The sequence below is a fragment of the Phodopus roborovskii genome, unplaced genomic scaffold, assembly GCF_943737965.1.
Source record: "Phodopus roborovskii unplaced genomic scaffold, PHOROB, whole genome shotgun sequence".
NCBI classification, from domain to species: Eukaryota; Metazoa; Chordata; class Mammalia; order Rodentia; family Cricetidae; genus Phodopus; species Phodopus roborovskii.
Window position 1 is genome coordinate 9,450,783 of NW_026126460.1, and position 20,633 is coordinate 9,471,415.

At 37.2% G+C, this 20,633-nt stretch overlaps 1 protein-coding gene across 1 annotated transcript in view; it reads left to right on the forward strand.

Moving 5' to 3' along the window:
• Pard3b (par-3 family cell polarity regulator beta) overlaps positions 1-20,633 on the forward strand; it is a 948,779-nt gene that overhangs the window by 467,359 nt on the left and 460,787 nt on the right. The window contains 3 exon segments of the mRNA XM_051190339.1: positions 10,971-11,057; positions 16,193-16,318; positions 17,769-18,127. Coding sequence (XP_051046296.1) covers positions 10,971-11,057; positions 16,193-16,318; positions 17,769-18,127 — 572 coding nt within the window.

Sequence of the window (20,633 nt, forward strand, 5' to 3'; positions counted from 1 at the left end):
CTTAAATTTGGCATTATTCTATTGAATGGATTTTAATTGTTCTGATTTCTTCAGGAAATACCAAGAAAAGTAGAACTGGTTAACGAAGCACATTTCAGCTCAAACTTTGATGATTTATCCCTTTCTCCTGTTTTCTACATATGATAGGAGAACCTTCCTGAAAACTATAGATGTACAAATAACCCCAGAGGCTCTAATACTCTTCCACATCAGGACTTGTTTGTTTCTTTTTCAGTTTTATACATTTTATTACATCACTTTCCCTTTTGTTCTTCTCCTTTTAGCCTCTTCTAAGTCATCTGCTTCCAACTTCACACACACACACACACACACACACACACATATCTATATGTATGTATATAAGACATACATACATATATATGCAGAAATATATAAATACAACTAGCTGAGTCCATTTTTGCTGTGTATATGGTTTCAAGGCTAACTACTCTGTAATGAGCAATCATTGAGGCTCCCATCCCTTGAAGAAGCCAATTCTCTTTTCTCAGTAGTCAAAAGCTGCCTGTAGTTCCTTATCTATTGATATTGCCATTTATTAGTTGTAGTGGGATATTCACTTTGTCTCCTTCTGTGGCACTGACCACACCCATTGGGGGTGGAGCCAGAGGCGGAAGTGACCTGGGGAACTAGGAATGAGGAGGCATGGGAGAGTGCTCTCTTGCTAGCCGCTAGGGGACAGGAGGACATCCAGAGGAATTCTTGGAAGCAGGAACCTGTTGGTGTTCACCTTTCTATGTTGTGAGTTATTTCTCCCTGAATAAACATCTGTTCGGCCTAATTGTTTATCCTGATCCTTATTAAACCGCAATAGTTAGTCTTGTTTTTACAGCCATTTCTAGCAAAGATGGGTTTACAGTAGACTTCTTGATATTCTGGCTCCCACAATCCTTCTGCCTTCTGTCCACTGATACTCCCTGAGTCATAGATGAACTGTTCTGTAGATGCAGACATTGGGCCTGGCTCCCCACAATTAGTTAATCTCTGCATTGTATCCAGCTGTGGCTCTCTGTGACCATCTGCATTTGCTGTAGAGAAACTTCTTTGGTGAGGCAATGGTAGCTAGAATTAGTTGTAGACATAAGAATAAGATCTAGAATGCAGCTATGAATTAGGCTGGTCTAGCAAAGTGGTTGGTAAACTCTCCTCCAAGGTCCATGACATCACTACCCAAGGGGAAGCTGGCTAGGTTTCTAGTGCCAGGCCTGATTTCCCTCCTGGGCAACCAGGAGGTTTAAATTGTTTTTTCTTGTCTTTGCCCTGCAGTTTATAGAGCTCTTCAGCATTCCTTGTGTTTGAGTGGTTTGCTTTGCCTCTAGCTCTATGAGTAACTGCTGTGGGTTGTGTTTATACAATCTTACAGATTTTACTTGATTCCTGTAAGATGAATTTGCTTTACCAACCAGGATTGTTCATATTATTAATGAGAGTAGCTCATCATGTGATGTCAACTATTACTCTTAGTACTGATCTCTACTGCCACAGCCATAGGCACTGCCTGGATACAAACCATATGTCCCTACTAATTCATCTCTCCTTGACTTGGTTTCTTTCCTGTAGATAGAAGTAATAGGATTGGGGCTATAGTTTAGTTGGAAGAGTGTTTGCCTAACACGCATGAAGCTCTGGGTTCAATCAGTCCCCAGGACCACATAACCAGGAGTGGTGGCTCACATTTATAGTCCCTACATTTCACACAACAGCTGGAGTCAGGAGAATCAGAAGTTCTGTTTATCCTCCACTACACAGCTAAGTTCAAGGCTAGCCTCAAGAACAATAAAATAAAACTTCTTTAGAATGATGTTACTAAGACTTTTGCATTACTGTTTTAAACTTTAGTATTTGATAACATATATAAAATACTTTGAACAGTGTTTGGGTCAGAGTGAGTCTTGAATTTGATTCTGTTACTATTATTATTTTCTTTGTTGCAGGTTTATTATCCCTGTACAGAATTTTTGGAGTCAGAATGTACAAGATTCATTTTTAATTTGGAATGTTTATGTAGACAGTATTGGTTGAATATACAAAATACAAAATAAAAAACCAAGATACTGCAAATTCCTAATCTCTTGGAGCAATATTTTAGTGTTCAAAAAGTTTCAGATTTTGAAGCATTTTGGATTTGGAGATTTTTAGACTGGGTCGAATCACCTTGTATCATTTCCATTAATGTCATTATTTTCAGTAAATTGTTTCAATTTGGCATAAGCGAAGTAAATTCAAATTTCTCCAGCAGTAACTTTGGCAATAGAAAGTGATGCTGCCATAGCTGCTCCTCCTTCATTCACTGTATTCTTTCCATTATATCCATTTCCTCACAGGAGTCAGTCAGTCTGCATGAAATCGACTACTTCTGGAAAGGTGATCACCCTTTATCAAGTGACATGTACATTCTCTTCAGCTTTATCATATTCAGCCATATGGCCACAATTCCTGTTCATTTGGAATTTTTATTAATGAGATATATAATGTAAAGCATTCAGTCAAAAGCATTCCCAAGGCACTCACTTTTTAACAATTGCTGTTTGTTCTTATATCTAGTCATAATGGAATGAATGTTCATGTTTTATTGGGCATTAATTTTTTTAAAAAATATTAGCTTTGGCAAATGTTTCCCAGAATCTTAGTGAATTGCTGCATGGACACTCATCACATGGTATCTAGTTGTTTGCTATGTGATTTTTTTTATTTGCTTATTTATTTCTAGTTTTTTAATTCAGAAAAAAATAATTTCTTTCTGGTTACAGATATTTTAGAGAAATATCATAAATGACTTTTAGTATATATATGTTTATTATATAAGCATAATTTTCAAAAGAGGCCCCTTTTGTGTCTTATTGTTGCCTTTGGTAGGTTAAGTAACTACAACTCTAAACAACTAGCACACTGGAGAGCCAATTCGCATCTGCCACTCTGGTCTAGAAACCCACTGATTCAAGCATTGCTTATGCATAACTTCTGAGTCCTTAATTCTATTTCAGGCTACAGAACCTACACAGGGAAGCTTGTGATGACAGGAATAGCTGGAATCTGTTCAAACCAAAGTCAGAATATAGACAGAGTGCAAACTCCCTGTGATTACAGACTAGAGTCAGAGGGTCAGAGTGCCTCAGGAAAAGGGCAGAGCCTGTGGAGCACCTCCATAACTATGCCAGAATGTTGGCTGCTTTGGCCTTGTGTGGATTTGTGCAGGTAACCACACTGTTGTGACTTCATGAGTTCAATAAGTGTAAATTGTTTGTAGAGTCCAAGACAAAATGGCAGACCTGTTACATGGCACAACCATTGTTTTAGCCTTTGTCATGGCTCAGCTAAGCTATTGCAATAACTTACCATCTCCCCTATCCAATGTAAATCTCTTCTTATTCTTTAATGAATCTACACATAAGACAACTGAGTGAAATGTTCTAATCTGCATTAGTTATCAGTTCTTTCAAAGTCTTGAATTAGATAAAGTCTAGGTTTGAACACTCACTTTGTACCTTGCTACTTGTCCATTATTGGACTAATTACTGAACATCTTTAAACTATTTCCATCATATGAAAATGACTTTTATGATCACATAGATTCTGTGAAGATTAATTAAAGTGCATTACAGCCAGCTGACTTAGTACATTGCTAAATGAAAGGCTGAATAATTACTAATTGCTATTGCAAGTGTCCTCGTCATTATTATACATATTATAGTTCATTGTAACTCTGTATTATCCCAAACCAGACTGAATCCTCAAAAGTATTTCTGGCACCCAATACAGGTCTTAGAATATAAAAGGAGAATATTTGTTAAGCGATTGACTTAGTGGATAAAACAAATTGTTGAATTATAAGCATAGCTATGGATTTAAAAGATGCTAAAAGGGTGTTCTCTAATTAGTCTTATAATATGTATATCCTGTAAGTCACCAGTCCTCTGACTTTGATCATAAAATACAATAAAGTGAAGGGCTTCATTTGGGTACTTTGCCTCAAACCCTAAGAGCATCTCTTTCAACAGCAAGCAATATATACAGAAGAACTTCCCTTTGCCTTGATTTCCTAGTCATTTTGGACCTCACCTTGTTGCTCAGCTCCCTTTCCCAAGGTTAACTTCTTTAGATTTGCCTATTTCTCCACCATGTTTTATTTTGCCTTCTTTGTCCATGAAAGCCATCCAAAGGACGATTAATTTGCAAAGCCCAACTCAAATGATCTTGATGTCACCCTGGCATTTTCATGTTTTATTCCTAAGTGTTTATGCCTATATTCCCTAGACAGAAGATTGTTGAAAAATTCACTAATTGGTCTCAAATACCAAACTCTCCCTCATCTTTTATCTTTTTAGTTGTTCCTACATATAACTATCTGGTAATTCCTTTTAAACCACAGCTATTATCACCTATAACTTCATTGCCTTCTTTCTAGAAAATCAATTCTTAACCACACACTGGGACTCTGACTGAGTAGCAGTGCTCATGGTTGCTATTCAAACTCCTTAGCCCTGCCACAACCACCTACTCTGGGATCCTACCCAAGCTGCTGTAGTCTTGACACAGGTTCCAAGTCCCTCCTCCCCCCCCCAAACACTGCCTGTTCTATTGTCTGTCCCAGGACCTGCCTAAGCAAGTACGTATATGGCTGCTGGTGGTAAAGCTCCATCACCCCATCCTATCACCTTCTCTGGACCCTTACTCATGAAGTTGTGCCTGAGCAGTAGTCACATAACATCCCCACTCATGAATCAAACAGTGTCTGGAAGACTGAGAACATATCCTGGTCTATCCAAAACTAGCTGAGGTAGGCTAACAGCAAATCAGAACCAAATTCCCATCCAACAAAGATGAGCTAGAAACTCATATCAAAAGATACAACCAATGACTTAACTCTAGACCCCAGGTTCTAGTGCAAAGATGTCCCCAAAGATCACTAGTCCTATAGCAATGGTTCCAAGGGTGCTTTAGAATGTTAGCTGTTAGCTGACTTCTCAGTGGAAATGCACATATCCAGAAGAGCTTGGAGCTATTTACAAGTCCTAAATGACTATACTCACATGGATGACTATACCCGGCCAAACTATCTGCTATAGTTGAAAGAGAAAGAAACCATTTATGTGATATAAATAGATGAAAAAAAATGTGTCCACCAAAACCAGCCCTATTGTAAAGAACACTATAAACTGAAGAAAAGGCTAAGCACAGCCAAGACACTACTAGAAGAGTAGTGCAAAGGAAACCCCAGGAACTGTTTTATCATGTAGACCTAGAAAAGCTACCTACAAAGCCACACAAGTATGACAGTCAAAACACATCTTTCAATAACTTTAAATATTAATGTCCCAAACTTGTAGTTTAGCAGATTGGATTAACAGAGGGGATCCATCATTTTGTTGTCTGCAATAAGTACTTATTTACCTTTAAGAATAGGCACTTGTCCTAGAGTGAAAGAACACACTTCAAGACAATGGATCCATCAAACAAGCAAACATGGTATTCTATGGTATTCTACTATCTGACAACACAGACCATACCAAAACTAATCATAAGCGATAAATTTCATTTCATTCTGAACAAGGGAACCATCCACTAAAACCCATTACAATTCTAAATATAAATGCACCAAACTCAGATCAATCCAATTCCATAAAATACACACTACTAAGCATTAAAGCCCAGAGTAGTTCTAACACAGTAATGATAGATGACTTCAATACCCAACTTTCACCAATTGATAGGTCACCCAGACAAAAAGTAAACAGAAATATCAAAGTCAAATAACATAGCATATCAAATGAACCTAACAGATGTCTAAAGGTTGTTTTACCCAACCACATGCAGAATACTCATTCTTCTTTTCTCTTGAAAAGACCACATATTGGGGCACGAAGCAAATATCAATGAATACAGGATTATTGAAATAACTTCATGTATCTTCTCACCATTTTTCTTTCTACTCCTGTTCCTTCTTCTTAATCCCCTCCACCTCTACCATTATAGCCAATAAATGTGTCCACAAGCCATTCTGCTTTAGTATTTCACCATTGCTTCCCATCCAGTGCCTGCCCTCTTCATCACCTTACCTTGTATTTTCTGGGGGAAAATCCATTTATCAAGGTACTTTCTCATGATACCACTTCCCTCAGGAAGAATTTGATGAGCTGACCTTATTCTCTTCATTCTGTGCTCTCTCTTTCTCTCTGGTCTACATCATTAAGCTCCTGTGTTTTGAAACTTGCATGCCAAAGGGATCAAGGACTCCTGCTACAGGTCTCAATTTGCCTTCTGATTCCACTTTATATGAATGATATGATACTGGACATGCTTCCATTCCTTGTGCACTAGCTTATTCTAAAATGGAAGTGATATAAAGTGTGTATGTATTCAATGGGTGCAGCTTATAACACTCAGAAGCCAACTGCCACCTTACCTGCCAAATAATGGTTTGCACTGATCTAGACTGCTTCTTCTAATATGGTTGATCAACCATAATCTGCGAGTTTAAAACCATGACTTTCTGAATTTTGTAACATTTTCAGTGTCTATTGGATGCCAAAGTAGAAAATTTCCACACTTCATTTTATAAAGTTATTAAGATATTGTAGAAATAGTTTAGGAAATTACCTTAGACTGTAAGTAAGGTGTATATGAAACCTAAATTAATTTGGTGTTTTGACTTGGGTCCCATCCCCCCATATATATTTATGGATGAGTATTCCAAATTTTAAAAACTCAGAGATCTAGAGCCCTTATGAATCCAAGCATTCATATTTACGACACTTGTATTATTCTATTGCCCTTTCTCATCATTATTATCTTTTCCAACACTGTCCACTAGTGTCTCAGGTACTTTATTGTTTTGTTTGCTTGATTTTTTGATTTTTATTTTACAGAAATTCCCCACAAAGTGGCTGAGTTTATAATAATTGAATTAAAATGAATAGAATTAAAATAGATTTGTTAATATAACCTCTACCATCAAACTCAGAGATTTTTAATCAATGCATTTATACCCACTAGATGGTTCTACAAGGAGTAGAGTTCAGGGTCATCATCAAACCCTTATTTTGGGTTTTCAACTGAGTCCATCCCATTTGCATTAGATATGATGGGTCTTCAACTCAGTAACTGAAGAAACAAATACACATCTTCTGACCATTTATTAAAACCTCTTGTCTTCCCTTCCCATGTAACCAATATTGTGGAGGAGTATATCCCTTGATCTTATGTTGTTTATGTTTTACCAGTAAAATTAGTGAGATTAAAAATAAATAAAATTATAATTATTCCTTTAAAGGCCATAAATTTATTTGTTCCCTTAGAAAGTGCTAATAATCAAGGTAGGCAGGAGAACATAACACTAAAATCCAGAGGCTGAGGCAGAAAGACACATAATTCAAGGTCAACCTGGGCCACAACGTGAAAATCAGTCTCAAAAAAGAAATTCTTATAATCATAGAAATGGCAAAAAGTTATCAATTCCTTCATACCTGTCAGATACATATGTGTGAGTTATTTTCTCTTTAAAACTTACATCTGTGTTGGGAGTGTCCCAAATCACAAGGTCCTCATTACAGAAACGAGGGCACCGAAGCTTGCATTTTGTATTAAATAACTCAGACAGACATGGGACTCATAGCCACCCTTGGAAGAAAAATTGTCCTCTGTCCTTAATCCTTTCTCTCCAATTGAGAGACTGGAGACCATGTTGATTAAATTTAATGGAAATTCTGTCCATTTGTCTTGGGATGAAGGAATGAGACCTACAGACATCTGCAGCACACATTGCATCATCTGCCTGAAGCTTCGGTTCCTCTTTGTCAATAGAAAGCAGGTGAAGCACTTAGCATTTAGCATTAGGCTTTCAGGGTATCTATCCATATCGACAGTCTCATCTTTATCCACTGATCAGGAGCTTTTTCCATAGTTCTGCCCTGAGTTCTTAGACTGGCAATGGCTGTTCCTAGTGACTATTGAGTCATCTCTGTCACATGGACCTTAGGGAGTTCAGCTAGCTTAATATTGTTTAGTATCTCCCAGAATATAAGGAACACTAACCACTTCTCTGTGCTGTGATCCTTTGCTTGCAATGGTCACACTTTTTGTCTGTTGCCGTGGTTTGTTTTACCTTCCACTTAGGAATATCCTTTCTACCTCATTTTCTGTACCTTTCATTCTTGGTGTCCCTTACCACTCATGTAGCATGGTCTCTTCACTGTCCTCAGAACTTGAACAGCTGGACCCCAACTACAAACTGCACTCTGGGATTTATCTAAACAAATACTATTAGCAGCGTGTTTTCAGATTTTTCTAAGTCTCAATTTTGAAATATGTATTGAGGTATTTTGGGAAAAATAAGTGTGTGTGTGTGTGAGTGCAGCCTTCCTTGCTGTGTTTATATCTCATGAGGAGTATATATACAGACATTTCTACGCAACATCAAGCACTTATAAAATGGTGGTGATTCTACTTTCACAATTAATAAAAATATGTGAACATATTTATATGGCATCATATTTCACACACCTTTCCTTGCATGTAGAAACAACTTACAGATGAACGTTTATAAAATAAGAGCATGATCTATGTAGATATAAATGCCTATTTAAAGCAGATCTAGGTTTCTGTGAGTTTCTGCATGTTTATTATAGTTTGTAAAATTACAAGTTCACTGTGTTCCCTCCCCCATTGGGTGATAGTCTTTTTTGAGTACTCTGAAAGTTGTCAAGAATCTTAGTTCAAGAATTATGACTGTCATACATAAGGGAAAATTAGAAGTTTACCCTGAAAGAGAAAAGAGTGTATTCTAAATTGTAGAAAAAGGGAATTTCTTAAAGAAATAAATTTTAAAATCTGCATTTTCTCCAAAATGTTAGTAGCTTTGAATAAGACAGAATAAAGTATAAGATTTACTTTGTTGATTGTAAAAACACAAAATTAATAATTATTAAATAATAATATGTATCAAATATATTATGTTTCACAGGACAATTTTTTAGTAAACTTAAATAAATATTTGTAAAATATAAAAAAATGAATTTCATGGCAGCCAATATTTAAAAAAGCTATTTGTGAGCCTTTGTATTTATGAAGTCTGCTTTAGACTAAACAGTAATATTTTCAAGCTTCTATATTAAGTGTGGGTAATGTCCACGGGTATAGGTAATATTCACCAGTATACAGATACTTGATATACTTGTCAGTAGAGAATTGTGTTGTGGGCAAAACTCTAAAAATTATAAAGGGAAAGGTAATGATAAGAAAAGGTCTTAGTCTCAGTGTTTAAGCGTTTTAAGTAAGTATCTTTGGAGTTGGTCTTCTTTCAATGCTTGTATTTAGCTATACATTTATTATGATATGAAAATTACTAGATTGGATCATCAAACTCTTTATAAATTTCTGTTCCTGCCAAATGTTTTGTATTCAGGCTTACAATGTGCATCAATGTCCATCCAGACACGCCTATGTTCACATCTATGCTTATTCACATAGGTACAAGTCCTTTGTTCTATATCATCATGCTAAGGTTTGCTTGGTTTGTGATTTTCTTGCAGGCCTTTTATACAGCCTGCTTGACTGAACAAGTTGAATATATCGACAGAATCTGAGTGAAGATCATTTGAAATTTATTATCAGTTTTGAAATTGCATCATCTCCCTGAAATGCCAGAAACTGTCTTGCTTTATTTTATCTTATCATTTTTTTGATAATAGGGTTGCAAGGAAAAAATATTAACAATAAGACTGATCTACTGACTAGAATATACTTAATATATTTATTTTAGATTGCTGATAATTAAAAACAAAGACTTTTTGCAGGGTGAAATCATCAGACACATTGTTTTCTTAATGCTGTTCTCAACTCTGCAGCAAGAAGACAGATTTTTACCGTTTTCAGTTTGGAACAGAAAAGCATCTGAGGCAGCTGTGGCTCTTAATTTGACGTCCAGTTTCAGGTCATTTTCATGTGAATGGAAAAAAATAGAAATATGTTTACAGTTTCCATAAAGGAGATGCTTCCCTCAGCATTATCATTTTCCTCTGGCAATTTTGTCTTCTCTCTCTCTCGGATTAAAGGAGCCAATAATTATTCACCGTTGTTATTTTTCATCTTTACAAAAACCCGTTAACACCACTCCTTACAACCCGGAAGCTTCCAGCACAGTCTATATTTCAGTCATACACTCCTTATTTGTGTTTCTCACTCATCCTTTCCTAAGCTGAGTGAGGTTAGGCAGGTCAGACTTTCTATAATACATTTTCTCTGTATTTTTGCAACCTCTTTTTCTGCCTTACAGACAGAAATAAATAAATAAACCAGGAGGTGAAATCTTGGAATTGTTCCATTGAGTACAACTGACGCAAGCTTTGATTTATATTGCTTTGAACATGCCCAACTGTGTTACCAACTGTGGCTTCCCCGCCATTATAAACTGCAATCCAGTGCAGTTTCTAATAAATAATTTTATTTCACTTTTTTACCCTTTTCTGGGGGAAAAATCCTGCTTTCATCCTAAGCAATAGATACTTATTTTTATTCTTGGTGTATCTATGAATTTTTATTCCTAGTGTATCATATTATATTCCTAGTTGTCTAAAAAACAGATACACTTATTTCTATGTGTTCATGGTCTATACAGTCATTTTCAAGAAAGTCTCATCAGGGAGAGATTTCATCCTGTGACCTCTTTTTAATCTCTGTTGATCTGTGCAGATTAAGTGGAAGGCTGTTTTAGTGGTGAGTTACTTCTTAACTTTTTTTTTTTTTTAAGGAAGTTTCGAATAAGAAATCAGAGTCTTTTAACATGCTTATTCTGTGGATCTTCAAAACACATCAGCAAGCCCAGCACTCCTGACCTGATGCAGATGTTGAAGTCACAGTAGTTGATTCAGTCAGGGAAGGGCGTTGTGGGTGGGTTAGTGTGCCTCATCTGGTTTTTAGCTAAAACTCATGTGTGTCCCTGTTTTCCTCTGCCACAGTGATATGACAAGAGTGGTGGAGATTTCTGGGGAAGGAGACCCCCTGGGAATACATGTGGTGCCCTTCTTTTCATCCCTGAGTGGAAGGTAAGGTGTTTTCCTTGTCTCAGAAGCTCATGCTGATGAAAACTCTGATGAAGGCCTTTTCCAGGATCGTTAAGTGGCAGTCTCTTATCAGAGGGACTCCTTAAGTAATTCTTTGATTGTCCTCATGCTTTAGAAATGGTCTAAAATCATTTATTTCTAGGATGCAGAGAAAAAAAATCATGCCAATCTCTCCACTTACAATTAATTATGAAGTACTTTCTTGGAGCATCCTTGAGAGTGACGCATAGTAAACAAGCTCCTTGGCAAAGATTTTAACATATTGTTAGACAAATGTCACAACTGAGTGGGTCTTCTTTTACCATTATAAAATATTCTTCAATGAGTGAAGATAGTCATTCCAAATTCTTCATATACATAGGATTAAAACCAATAAGCATTCACATTCTAGTCGTGATTTCATTATAGAAGAAAAATGTATCTTTCTGTTATTTTTTTTTTTCTAAAACACAGTTCAGATCACTAAAGAATTCATTACATCCTTTTAGAATTTTAAAGATGTTTGCTGATAAATCCACACTGGCAAATGCTAATTTAAATTGTGGGGATGTGTCTTGAAATCCACATCTGACTGGGTATAAAAGTCTGTTTTCCCGATGGGAACGAAGTGGGAGCAGCTATCATCACTGCCAGCACAATGACCTGAGGGAACTTCCAGAACTTCCACTAGCTATATAACACCTGCCACAGGGAACTTCTGCAACTTCTGCTAGCTGCATATCCCCTGGGAGTGTTGTAGAGGGTTGCCTACAGCACTCCCCTGACCCTGACAGAGTTCTCCAGAAACCTTAAGGAAAATCAGTTTCTTAGTCACAAGGCATATTTATAAACAATAGCTTAGATCCACTTTCTTAAGTGATCATTGAAGTGAAGTGAACATTCTATTTTAGCCCAATATATCGAGGACCAGAAAAACCCATCTGTTTGTTTGTTTGTTTTTGCCCTCAAAGTCACTCACAACTGAGATTTCTGACTTGCCCGCATTCCATGTCTCTTTCGAGAACCACAATTTTCCCAAAGGTTATATAGTATTAATTTCCTGGCTCTGGGTATTTACCCAATTCAGTTGGTCATATCGAAGGAGATATTTGGGTTGGCTTCATCTTCAGCAGGTAGCCATCTGCTACCTGTAATTGCAAAGTCATCACCTTAGTTTTCTCCCATGTAACATCTGACGGCAAGCTATTGCTGGAATGAACCGTCTTTAAAAAGAAATGAAGCGGAAAGCCAGTGGCTCATTTTTTGTCTGGTTTCCTGTGTGTGTTAATAAGTGTGTTTATATATGTTATGGGTTATGGCAGAGGACAGACAAGGGTTGTTTTTGACAGACAAGGTGAGTATTTATTCAGTTCCTATGAGAAATCCTAATGGCTTTTGGCAGAAGTGTACTGATAGGACTCTGTGAAATACCAAAGTGGGTAAATTGCCAGGCCCTTTAGTTTAATGAACCTGGAATAGAACAGAGGATCTTTGCAATTCCCCAAAATGAAAAAATATCCACAGTGACACTCACCATTCTTCATCCTCAATAATTCAGAAAACAAGATGGCCCTCTAAATGAAAACTCCCCTCCTCTCACTTCTGATGAGGAGAAGCGACAGGATGTATTGATCTCCCCTTCTTCTTTGGGGTTGTCCTCACATAACCTCCAGCTAGCCCCTAAACCTGTCTGTACAAAAACCGCCTTCACCTCAAGGTCATGGGGATTAAATGGCACTAAAAACATGACAGCTCCTTGTAAAACCCACAACCTATGAATGCAGAAATTGACAGTGTAATAGTTATTTTGGATAAAGCAGAAACAGTTTGATTCACAAATGAGGTTTCATTTAAGCTCATGGTCCACTATACAGTAACTTGAAGAAATGGTTCTATTATATTTTGGGGGTATCCACTACTGTTATAGAAAGGAAATTTAATTAAAAATCATATGGAAATGGAGACATGAGCCAATAAAAGTTAAGAAGTAATGAGTACAGGCTGAAATAGCACACTTAACTCAACCCATATGTCTTGATGTATCGGCCTATAGAGCATGTCAGACAAGTGTCTGCCTTCACACTGCCATCTGGCCTCACTGTGTGAGCACGGGGGCTTGCTTAGGTCATAGTGCTATGCTTAGCTTTTAATTTCCTTCCATGTATTAGTTTGTTTCATTATTTTAAATTAGAATTTACATTTGATTCTTTATTAAAACTACTGTAATTGGCTTTGCTTCCAGTGTTTTCTTTTGTTTTTCATTCAGAAAAATATGGCCACACCTGTTACTAAATGAGAAACTTATCCTAAGAACATCTGAGTAAAACCTGGGGACTACAGTATGAACTGAAGTCCCCAGGAATTCATTACATACCAGAGCATGGAGATGCTAGATACTGCTTGTGTTGAGGGCCATTGGCTCTCCCAGCTTTGTTTGTTTGTTTATTTTGTTTTGTTTTAGGAAAGAAAATAAACACAAAACCCTAAGTCCTTACAAACAAATGAAAAATCACAACATTAATTTTAAAGTGTCGATTAAATTTAAAGAATTAGAACACTAATTACTTCACTAAAAATAGGTAATGCACTTCCATTTCATAATAAAGATACCATGGAAGGAAGAGATTCCCTATGTGAGGAGAGGAGTTTGAGTGACAAGCAGTGAGCTAGCAGGATGGTGCAGCCACTAGATTCAGTGGGAACACAGGGCTAGCACGAAGGTCAGGCACAGGAGTCTCAGTGATGACTACATGAGCAAGAAGCAGTTGTCAGGCCCCTTAGCCTGCTGCGAGATTGAATTTTGAGCACCCTTTTACACTACCAATAAACTGGCTATCTTAAACTATGGTTGCACCACAGCATTAATTGTTAAGTCTGGTAAGTTTTTATCTCAAAAAAAGCAGCTATCACCCCACCAGCAAGTAGAAATAGATAGTGTTTTATAAGCTTCCTCACAGTGGTAGAGATGACATCATACTGCAGGGAATTTACAACTTCAAGATAATAGGGAGGGTAGGATGGGTTTGTTGCTGGAGACCAAACTAATGAAATCAGTCAGTTTTACATTTTACCAAAATTACCTCTGACACACAGGTTTTACAGTTGGGCTTATTCTGTCAATAAATTTTTCATGGGAAGTTGGGTTATTTAGATCAGCTAGGTTCACATAGCATGCTCCAGCTGTAATATGCTAGCTAAATTGCAACCCAGTGGCCCGAAAGAATTAATTCATCTCCCAAAATGTGAAATTAAATCCTAGGGAGTAACATTACATGACTGATGATGTACTGAATTAAATTAAAGGAAGACTTGAATGCTTGTTAAAAAAATATCACTTACATAAACTAGTTTATAACCACACGTGAGCCTCCTAATGGATCATGTTATGGGGAAGCCACCATAACAAAAATCTAAACTGTGAACTATCAGAAAGCAGTTTAATTTAGGAGGAAGCACGATTTTGGTCTAATTCTCCCTTTTTCATGTCAAATAGTTTCACATTAGTATTGTGCTGGGAAAGGAAGGCACTGTGATGTGTCTGATTAATTTGGTAAAGTTCTACTAGAGCTAGGGGGTGAAGCCCAGGACCCCACCCACACTTGCAGGATACCCTGGAGCCCTTCCTTGCAGTACTTAGGATGACTACCACTTGCTCAGGAATAGCAGCAAAAGCCCACTGTGTTGGTTTAACATTCTGAAGGAGGAGCCTGAGTTCCATTGTGTGTACCTTGTCCCTTGACACCTTGAGGTGGTCTGAGCTCATTAAATGAACTGAGGCCAGAGGCAGAGGCTCAATTTAGTGGCTATCCAGACAGAGAACGTACTTTTTCCTCTGCTTTCATTACAGGCTGCCCTTTTTGCTCAGCTGACCTTATCATTCGCTTGTAAAATGTGCTCATATTTTATTTAGACTTGAAATTTAACACAAAACAGACTATGTAATATAGTACACAAGGCTCTTATTCAAAAAAGGGTGACTAAACAGAACAATAAGGGGACAGGGAACATGGAGATGGCAGTTTCTCCACACCCAGTAGTTTCCTCTGGAGACCCATCTCTCTGTCTCAGTGTGACACTCAGTGGGGCCTGTGTCATGCCATAAAGATGAAGGATATCATCAAAGTGAGAAATGGCTAAAGTCTGTAGAGGTTCCATTTCTTGTGGTAGATTTAGTTTTGGATTTCTGAAAGTGATAAAAAATTGCATGTATGAACACACATATACACATGTGACCATCAACCCGCATGTGAATTTGAGAATCTGTGTCCACAAGATTCCCAACCACGGCAGGCTCCACCAACTACAGTCTGAAGATACGAATAAAATCTTCTGTCTGTACTGAGTGCATACAGACTTTTTATGTCATTATCCCCTACACATTACATTAGCTATTTACATAGCATTTATATTGCATTGGATTTTATGGTTAATTTAAAGATAATTAAAACATACAGAGGAATGCAAATAGAATGGCATTTTTCATAAAGGATTTGAGCATCCACTGAGTTAGGTACACAAAGGGGATCCTGTAAATTCCGTGGATATGAAAAAAATTGTATAGGAAATGTAACTATCATTTGCTAAAGTTTCCTTTTTATTTTATTTCATTTTTAGTCCCTTCCCTCTTCTCACACTGAACTAAAATTCCAAAGCTCTGGGAGGCCCTGCGTATCCTCTCTGGCCCTGATTTTTTTATGTTTGTTTCCTTTTTAATATGCAAATGACTAATACATGCAATAGGACTGCAAAACATGTCTAATTATCTCACACCACTAGCACCAAGTTTCTACCTTGCTACTCAGGCACACTTCCTTACGGCCAACTGTGATGCCTCCACTCAAGCTGCTAGTCTTGAATGGCCTAGTATCTGCTGAGCCAAAGCCTAAGATCTTGGCAAACCTACAAATGGTTGTTATTTATGATATGGGTATTTGTCTTCAGGTAAAAGTGTGTGCATGTGCGTGTGTTTGTGTGTGTGTGTGTTTGTGTGTGTATGTTTGAAAGATAAACCATTTGGCAAAAGAAGAACATAATCTATTTATTAACAGAAAGCGATACTTATTTCTGAATAGCTGTAAGAGGAGCTATAAAGAACACATTGGTACTCAGAGGTTTTATTTCAACCTAAACGATTCTAGGGTCCTAGGGCTCTTCATCCGTGGCATTGAAGAAAACAGCAGATGCAAACAGGAGGGACTGTTTCGGGAAAATGAATGCATCGTAAAAATCAACAATGTGGAACTACTGGACAAAACTTTTGCTCAGTAAGCATCTTTCCATTGCTTATTTACTTTATTGATCTCCTGAATATTTATAATCATTATTGAGCTCATTGTGACCAAAATCATGGGTGGAATGTCAAGCTAGGTCCCTTTAAGTGACCCCTGACCATCCATTTCTGAATGCATTTTATGTACTGACATATTCAGGGGTGGCCAACACGTGTGCCTGATGTCTAGAGAAGGTGAGACACAGAATGCAAGTAGCCTTCCTGCCTGACCATCTTTCTGGGGCACCCATGAATGAAAGGGTTTGTTTTTCTTGGACTATGGGTCAGTTAGACTGGTATTTACTGGCTCTTTTCATGGACAATTAATTCAGTTTATTAATTAACATCCTTGATTCGGCCTTCCTTAAACTGTAAAATCTGTGGGTGATGTCTATGAGGACTCAATGAATAACAGAAACAAATTGTAAAAATTAAATTTAAAATGTGCTACCTCAAGAAATCATCTTTCTGAATGTGAAAATATTATGGCAAATACCTGTTTCTACGTAGGAATTATAGTATGGAAAATCCAGTCACATATATATTGATGTGCATTGTCATTTTGAGGGCTTCTAAGTGAAGCAAATAAGTAGTGATAATCTTCATTAATAATCAGTAGCCTCTCCTGCTCCTGAGTCAAAATGCTCATAGCACAGCATCTCTCTGGCCATTACCGGTCAATGTTTGGGGACTGGGAGGCTGCCAGCGAAAGGTGTGTAGCAATGGCTGCAACTAAGGCGTAGAATGAAATGATGTCTTCCTAAAACAATGTATTACATTCAACTATTATTGAACAAAATTACAATACTTATTAATAATTACATCATTTGCATATTTTGCTACCCTGTTTTGCAAAGGCTAGGGAGCTTGATGATCCCTGTTTTACCAATGTGGAAACTGAGTCATAAAACACCGACTTAGAGTCAAATAGAAATAATTGATTAGTAATCTGACTTTTAAAAAAAAAAGGATTTAAATTTGCTTTAAATGTGTGCTTCAGTAATTAATTCTAGTTAGATTTTCCTACTTAGAGACACTTGAAAGGCTGAGAGTTGTCAGTTAAGTTCTTTAGTCTCTCTGAGCTTCCATTTGGGTTTGTGAAATATAAGTGAATTACAGTTGTTAAGAAAACTAAACTAGATGATTCTACACAGTCATCATGCATGTGTACCTAGTGTGAAGGCACCTTGGTGGGCAGGTAGTAAACAGCAGGTGCTAACTAGTTAGCAAGTCACACTGTGGTGATAATTACAGGGTCTCCTGTATTATGAGGCTGCATACCTTAGGAAGGGAGGCAAGGAGAGGGAACTGGGATTGATATGTACAATAAAAAAAGAAAGGGAAGGAAGAAAGAAAGGAAGGGAGGAAGGAAGGAAAGAAGGAAGGAAGAAAGTCGTATGCCAGGACTCCATATCATTCATTCTCTGTTTATTCGCTCTTTCTAGGGCCCAGGATGTCTTCCGTCAGGCAATGAAATCCCCCAGTGTGGTCTTACATGTACTTCTGCCTCAAAACCGTGAGCAGTATGAAAAATCAGTCATTGGACCACTGAACATTTTTGACAACAATGATGGATCTTCAAGAACAAAGGTTCTACCTCCTACCCGTGGGAAACCAGGATTAAAGGCAGTAAATCTGGCAGGAACAAACAGTCCTGAAGCAGATGAGCCAACTTCCCCACAGCAAAGCAAGAGCCCCAGAGTTCCAAGACTAGGAAAAAAAGCTTTGTCTCCCTCACTCTCCCCTCTCATGGGGTTTGGCAGCAAGAAAAATGCAAAAAAAATTAAGATTGACCTAAAGAAAGGTAATTATTAAATTGTGCTTAATAGCATTCTATTATTGTACCATGTAAAACTGGTTAAGAGAAATTCATTAAGGTTAATATGGTTAAGTCTTTTTTATTTAATCGTATCAAAGAATACATCTGAGTGTATACTTGGATAACTTAATTTTTTAAAAAACTGTAGTACTTTCTTCTTCTGCAAAGTTTATATTATTTGAAACAAGAGGATCATATGGATGGAATCAGTGCAGACTTGATAAAAGCCAAGCAGATTTTGTGACAGCTCAATACTGAGTAGTCATGGAGGTTGATTGTCTTCATTTGGAGCACGAGTTAGTGATTGCTTTAAAGCATCCTTTAGGCCAGTTCAACAGTCAGGCCTCTGGCTCTCTAGAATGGCCTTTATATCAGTGAAAGGATTAGTCTTCAGAAAGACAATAGATAATGATTATTAATTTCAAATTCAACTTTACATTTCTTCAGGATAGTCCAAATTTCAAAGTTACTTTTTAATCTTTTCCAACTATTTCTCAATTTCTAGTACAGAGCAATTATCCTGGGCCATGTGTATACAAACATATTGGTGCAGCATTATACACATGCCCATGTATCCATGTCCTATTGTGTTCCTGTTCATTCCCTGCTTATTCTTTACCCTCTTCCCATTGTAAGTTTCTAAAATCCTGTAGTTTTTAAGCCAATTCAAAGACTCTAATAGTTTTTTTCCCACTAAATTAATAATTTAATGGCCATCAGGAAACATTTAAATATTATTTGTGAATTTCAGAAAGAACACATAGCTTTCATTAGGATATAGAAATTATTCTGCAAAGATTTCTCAATCAAAATTTTATTCACTTATAAAAATCTTATCTTGGGAATAAAGCGAGTTGAAAAGAAGGTACAGAGGTTGATATGCTATTTTTAAATGCATTACAAATAAGTCATGTCCAAATGCATTATTGTATACCAATAACATAGCCATGTATATGAGTTAGGTGCTTTGACAAAAGAGAGAAGAATCAGTCCCAGAGTTATAAGAAGATGTCCTGAAGAGGAGAGCTGATCAACAAGGGTGTATTGCCTCTGTCCACATGTGAAATCATAATAGGCATGCCTTAATAGATAAATGGTTATAGGAAGGAAGAAAGAAAAATTACAGTTTTTGCTGAGGTTTTCAGCCAGGGCAAATTGCATACTGGAAATGTCTTTGATTGAAATTAGAATTTTAAGTAGATGAGAATATTTGATATGGCAGGATCTGAGTTGAAGAGGGGGAAACATAGCAAAGTTTGAAATATTCATAGTTAAACTCAGGAAAGAAAGAGAAACACGGAGGCACAGAGAGATGGAGAGGTGAGAGGAGAGGGGACAATTGAACCAAACAGATGCTAGGTCCGTTCCACAAGGTAATGATAATGAATCAAAGAGCTGACAGAGGCTGTTATGAGAAGAAAACTCTCCAAATACAGATCCTTGGGCATCATCTGTGCTTATGTGTGAGGACAGTGGTGTGAGTTCTGGGGTGACAGACATTGTGCCATGAAAAAGAGAGAGATGAAAGTAAAAATGAGGGGAAAGCTGATTTATGAAAATTATAATTAGAAAGTATCAAAGATTGATTAAAAAAATAAGGCCAAGTATGGAAGAATTCCTGTAGATGGTCATAGGAAGTGTGTCTACCAACTTTCTAAGAATATAACAAGAGATATGAAATAGCAGGAGGTTTGGAAGCTCAAATTTTGGAAGTTTCAGTCCAGAGCTTGTTGACAGGTTGCTTTGGACTTATAGCAAAGCAATGGAGCATGATGAGAATGTACGATAAAGCAAGCCTCTCACTTTCAAGCAGCCCAGAAACAAAGAAAGAGAAACATGAGGGGCGAGGATGGCCATAGCTCCTTCTGTGGCATGTCTGTAATGACCTAACATCCTTCCAATAGCACCATCTCCTAAAGGTCCTACCACGTCCCAGTATGTTACAGGCTAGAGGTACAATGGACTTTACAGGAAGCTTCAAGATTGTTTACAGTTAAGAAATCTGCATATATCTTTGGACAGAATAGAAGGGAGAAGTTGGGGATTTAAGGCAACTGAGAAGGGACAGCAAGACCCTTTGGGGACAAAACTGTGGCTACAGCAATAAAGCAACCAGGACACATGCAGAGGGTTGAGCCACAAACAATTCCTTTGATTGAAAGACCCAAAAAACTCCAATGAAAAAGATCATAGATGAAGTCAGGAGATAGATTGCGAAGAATTGATACTATGGACATATGGATAGCATGCATTGTTTTCTAGAACCTGAATAAACAAAAGTGTTTTACATATATATTGGATCCTAACTTCACTTTGATGCTATCATTGTCTGTTCAGAACTGTCATCTTTATTTAAAACAGGAAAAACAGAAGCTATGTAAAATCTCCTGAAATGTAAATAATTTACTTGATCTGCTTTAATGTAAACTAGGTAGAGTTTACTAAAGGAGTGAATGCAATGTAACCAGGGTTTAAGGAGACAATACATCTT